This window comes from Helianthus annuus, chromosome 15 (genome assembly GCF_002127325.2).
Source record: "Helianthus annuus cultivar XRQ/B chromosome 15, HanXRQr2.0-SUNRISE, whole genome shotgun sequence".
In the NCBI taxonomy this organism is placed as follows: Eukaryota; Viridiplantae; Streptophyta; class Magnoliopsida; order Asterales; family Asteraceae; genus Helianthus; species Helianthus annuus.
In genome coordinates, this window is record NC_035447.2 from 167,594,769 (window position 1) to 167,600,901 (window position 6,133).

The window sequence follows — 6,133 nt, forward strand, 5'->3', positions numbered from 1 at the left end:
CGGCTCACTAGGCCCACTCGAGACCGAGTGGCCCACTCGCAACCGCCCGGTTGCGAGTCATGGTCTCGGGTCGTGGTCTCGACTCTTATATATACATATAATACATACATACATCACATGTCATGCACAAATCACGTTTCCATTTAAATATATATATATACACACAAAATATTACAAGGTGATCGTTCGGAAAAACCTCGAGTGTCACAATAAATACTACTGATATATGATTTCATAATGTAACTCTGTTCTAACTCCATCCGAATTAAAGTTACTTATACATTTCACAGATTATTATTATTCAAAGAGTAGTCAATGAGTAGTATATCGATGATAAGAATCATACCTTTTTGTTTAAAATTGTCCGAGAAGGTATGTTGCAATCCCTTTGATTATCTTCCAGTTTATGTATACAGCTTTTTCAAAACCCTAGATGTTGAAGAAGACGATTGTTTGTGTTTTAGTTAGTAAGAGAAATGATGTGTATATGGTAATAATGAAATGTTTTATGGGGAGAAGATATTGATTGATGGGTTAGTAAAGAAACGGCTATGAGATGATTACATTTTTTTTTAATTAATTCTTATATATGTTTTCAATTATATAATTTAGGAGATGTTAAATAAGAGAAGATTAGAAAATACCCCGTTGAGTGATATCACTTTAGTTCCGGAATCCATTAACAGTAAGTTTTGTCTTAACATTATCTTTTACGTTAACGGTTAAATAAATTTGATTCTTTTATTAAATTTCTTTTTATTCCCTTTTATTATGATATAATTATTTAGGTACACTTGGAAGGACACCATTGTCGAACATTACCAATGGTAAAATTTTACATTGTATAAGTCTTCAAATAGCGTTTTGCTTTAATATTTATTGTATTCTACTGATAAAATGTATTTTTTTAATATATTTAGGTACAAATGATGCAGTTCCTTTATTATGTAACTCAAATGGTATGTCATATTTTAATGTAACGTTTTTTTATTGAAAATTGTTTATAAAATCTATTTTTTTATTTTATATATAAACTGTTTGTTTCAACCTAAAAAATTAATAAAATGAACATTTCAGCATTACTTGCTGCTCATAGAAGAAAAATGCGGAAGATTTATCTTGATAATAGGCGAACAAAGTCAAATAAAAGAAGAAGTGCACCAAGTGGTAGAGGATCCTCTAAAATTGTTAACAACTCCCAGTTCATCGACGAAGAAAATTGTAATCCGAATCTTCCTTCTTCATCTAATAGTTTTCAGACAGTGCGTAACTTTACATCTTTAACAACGACAACACCCTTAAGTGGCATAACAACTGGTACGTAATCTGATAATATTTTAAAAGAATATCTCATCTCAAAATATATCTATATATATTCTAAAGTTTAGTTATATGTTCTATTTTAAAACCAAAATTTATGGTTGTTTTAAATGAGGTCATTTACATATATCCCCCTCCTAAGATCATTTATTACATATATACCCAACCCATAAAATCAATTACATATTTTCCCCTTTTAAATCATACATATTACATATTTACCCATTTTATTAAAATCACTCCTATTGAATTACTATTTTACCCTTAATGAACTTATTAAATGATTATTACATTTTTCCCCTTTCTATTACCATTACTTACATATTTTATGATTTAATGTGTAATATAATTGTTTACAAATAAGATATTAACTGTCACACCCCCAAATTACCACCTAGGGAGTGTCCCTGTTAGGCGTGTGACGACTAGCAATGAGCCACCAATTACATTGAATCACAAGTTTGAAATAAAGTTCCATTATTTAAAAATACTGAAAACCCAAACATAAGTTATCCTAAAACCATAAGTTCAGCGGAAGCGTTAATGTATCATAATATAAATGCTATCCAAACAATCATAGAAAATAAATGTCTGATAGATAAATCCATCAATGCAACCATGACCACTCTCGCCCTCCAGCCAGCAAGTTCCTGCTTCCAAGTACCTAACGACCTGCGAGCATGTAACAAGTATATCAGACAAAGCTGGCGAGTCCACAGTTTAAGAAATCGTTTGTTACCAGTTGAGTGTAAAACAGTTCAATACCCAATGCAAGTAATATTGTTAATATCTCAATTCCGAACAATGACGGCTCCTGAAATACACGACTGCCCTTCCCACGTACTCCTATCTAGTACTGGGCCAGACTGGGTCATTAGTTCACCTCCGTCCTCTACAGGAGCGGTGTGAGGGTGCCAAACCTAAGTAGCGCTACTAACTAATACCCGATGAGGGACTTACAAAAGATGATAGGTGAGAATATTAACCAATATACTCGTTTTTACCCAAAGACTCATTTCCCCCATGGGATACCCACTGACTGTCCCCAACCACTGGGACGCATGCTCGAATGTAGTGAACTCACCTTTGGTTTGCTCGGTAGGACTAGTTACTTGTTCAACACAATTTGATCAACCACACCCTAAGACGGTTACCATACAATAATCAGTTTAGCATAAACAACCAGTCACGCATCTTTACATATTCTAGCAATAAAGTCATGTGCACATATTTAAAGTTGAACACACACCTAACGAGTTTGCATGCAAATCACCTAGCCATGCACATATCTTATTATGAACACTACTACACATTCCATATATAAATACATATACAGTCAACAATATTCCATTACTAGATTAGTTAGTCATGTTTCAAGTCCCACATCATACTAGTCAACACGTACGTACACTTTTAAGGCCTAATGGTGTACTCGTTCCCATGTACGGCCCAACGGTTACGCAAGAGCCTAATCAAATGTGCGACATCAGACTTAGTGTGCGATCATCGTATGGTGTGCAATTCATTAAAGTTTGTGGCCCACTATCTAGTGTGCGGCCCGACAAGTATAACAGACCCAACGGCTGCGCGACCACAACTCGAGTATGCAACCGTAACTCGAGTGTGCGACTTGCATTCTGTATGCGCACCACACATACTACTAGCATGCCTGAAAAGAAAATGGACGACTAAAGGTGTTCGACTTCGCTGTGCGATTTAGAGTGTGCAAATATTGTTATTTAATGCCGTAATTTATTGGTCAATCAGTTACATTTGGTCCCTTATTTATCGTAGACACAGATCGTTATCAATGTCATCGTCCAACCATATCAACCTACATAATCATCTCATCCCATTAAAACCATTATGAGAGCTAATCGGTTACAAGCTTCAACTTCTAGAACCAATAATCATTCACATAATTCTAGTGAATCGTTACTTAAATATTTTTACCATATGGTCTCTAATCGTCGTCATCATCATCTATACAGTAGTTGTTCATGTTTCAATATTATCCTACCCCATCTCTCGATTAATGAGAGCACTAAGCACACTATATTCAATCAATTATACATGCAAAATATAGAATAAATGGCTGCACTTTCCACTGAATGGCCGACATCATGCAGTGTTAATTTTCCAAATTGGCTGCATTTTCAAACATCCCACATGTATTGCTATACAATCATACACGTATCACTATACATTTATTCACATTGGCTGCATTTCCAAATTGGCTCCATTTATTCACAAAAGAACTTTCATCATCACACAATCACTATATATTTTTGTAGTCACAGCCGATGATCAATACCCACATATGTTCGAGTAAAGTATCGATCTTAATTATTTACCAATTAGTTCAAAGTTAACATGTTATCACATGTCAATAAATTACATAATCACGACAATCAGTAGTAATCAGCAAGAACTACAACAAGTTATCAGCAAGAACCACAACAAGTTTCATGTGTTACGACTTCACATATTATGGTGCAACATGACCCTAATCATCTAGGACTATAATCATATAACAAATAAGGACTGAGAGAGATCAAACTAACCAAAAGCTCGACCAAGAGGACTAATGTTTCGAAGGGGGGTGGGGGCTGCCAACGTCTTCAATGGATGAGAGGGAAGGTATTTAGGGTTTGCAATGTTTGTTAAGAATTGTTTCATCATAACCCATATGTGTACGTATACATAGGGATTTAGTATTGGGCCAAATTGATTAAAAAGAAAAGGGGTGGGCCGAGAAGTAACACCAATATATAAACGGCCCAAATACCAAAAACACAACTTACGGCCCAAATGCATATACACAAGCAACCTGGGCCGAATCGCTTATGTGCGGCGACCCAATTACGTAAACATGTAGTGTCTAACAAGTTTAACACATAACAACGGTTCACACTTAGCAAGATGTAACGTTTAGGTTTAGATTCAAGCTTAATGGAGTGATGCTAGTTTAGTGCACTAGAGAGGGGTAAGTTAGAAATTAAAATCACGAGATAAGGCGTCACTAACCTTGAGAGTTCGGGTTGTCACATTAACCTAATGATATGAATTCATTTTTTTATAAGCCCTGCCTATTTTTTTATAAGCTTCTGCCTCTGTTATGTGAAAATTGAAAGTTTTGCTTATATATAATACGTCATAGCTCTTAAGCATTATTTTTTTTAAAGAAAACAGTCATGCGACCATGGTTTAAAAATTTACTTTTGCTGTAAAACAGTTTTTTCAATATTATTTTGAATGTTTAAAACATGACAATTAGATTTCTGAAATAGCATTACACAAAAAAAAAATGGAAATTTAGCTCCTGCTTCAAAACAATTAAAATGTTGATGATCGAACTAAGATTTAGGCTAAAGAAAAATTGATTACGACTTGAAAAAAACAAACGTATATTGTATAACAATATGTTTTTTTATATAAGATATTTTAGATAATCAATATTTTAACGTAAATTGTTAGTGTAGTTAACTAAAATTTAAATGTATAATGGGTCGGTTGTAAAAAATATGTAAACTTAAACTTAACCAGTAACTAGATATGTAAAAAGGTCACTTGTTTTATATAATGGGTATGACCGTTTTTTTTTTCAAAGAAATATTTTAAAGATTTTATCACAACATATAGAGTATTGACTAGATTGATTTTGAAGTTAAGAGATAAGAAATTAAGAAAAAGAGTAAAAGTGTAATTTCATAAAGAAAGGGGGAAATATGTAATTGATTTTAAAGATTGGACAAATATGTAATAAGGGCTTTTAATAAGGGGATATACGTAAAAATTCCTTTTAAATGCACCAGCCTATAAGAATCCTATTAATTTCATTTAATTTACTTAATAATCAAAAGTTACATTACTTTAATCATTTGGGTCAAAAACAGTTCCAGTTTAATAATCACAAGTTACATTACTTTAATCATTTGTGTCAAAAATAATTCCACAAACCCTAGATCATCTGATAATAACAATAAGAAGAAAGCTCCGGCCGCACACAAATCTCCGGTATTCGACTGCGATTGCTTCGATTATTACACGAACTACTGGTTTCGGTGGGACACGTCTGTTAACCGAGAGCTAATTCATCAAGTAATTGAAGCTATTGAAGAAAACTTTACCAGTAGTGAACAGGTTAACTGTCGCGGCCGTAAACCTAACCAGAAGAAAGAGAAGGCGAGTCATCGGAGGTTCGCTGGAAAAGCTTTAAATCCTCCGTCAGAGGTTTCGGTTTCGCCTCCGTACGACATCTCATTAGTTGAAGAATTTGCAAAGGAAGAACATGAGGTAGTGGAGGAGTCGCCGGAGACGGATGCAACGGCGAGAAGAGGACTTCCGGAAGTGAAAGGGTTGTTTAACTGGCGTTTGTGGGGACTTTGGAGTCCGTGATACTCATCTTTCGCCTCTCAATATATGCTCTCCAATCCATAATTAACTTCTCCCTAATTGAAGATCTTCATCGATTAGGCACACAACTCTCAGACATATATCTTCGATAGATCTCCTGCACAGGCTCGCCATCAGGCTCTCCATCAGTCGGCAACTCAATTGGAATCGTAATTAACTTCTCCCCAATTGAAGATCTTCATAGATTTGGCACACAATTCTCAGACATATATCTTCGATTGATCTTATGCACAGGCTCTCCATCAGGCTCTCCATCAGTCGGCAACTTCAGTTGGAATCAAAATGGGTCATTTACTTGCTCCTTTAATTACACATCATCCTCCGACTCTCCAGCAACCTTTAAGTGCAATATATATTTCTAAGATGAAGATTTGGAGCAACAAGAGGTAAAAATAGC

The 6,133-nt window shown here is 34.7% G+C and overlaps 1 protein-coding gene across 1 annotated transcript; it reads left to right on the plus strand.

Moving 5' to 3' along the window:
* The first annotated feature begins 3,411 nt into the window (after window positions 1-3,411).
* Window positions 3,412-5,718, plus strand: LOC110914189. The gene is made up of 2 exons (XM_022159001.1): window positions 3,412-3,491; window positions 5,286-5,718. Exons 1-2 carry the CDS (start codon window positions 3,412-3,414, stop codon window positions 5,716-5,718), a joined length of 513 nt encoding a protein of 170 aa, XP_022014693.1.
* The last annotated feature ends 415 nt before the right edge of the window (window positions 5,719-6,133 follow it).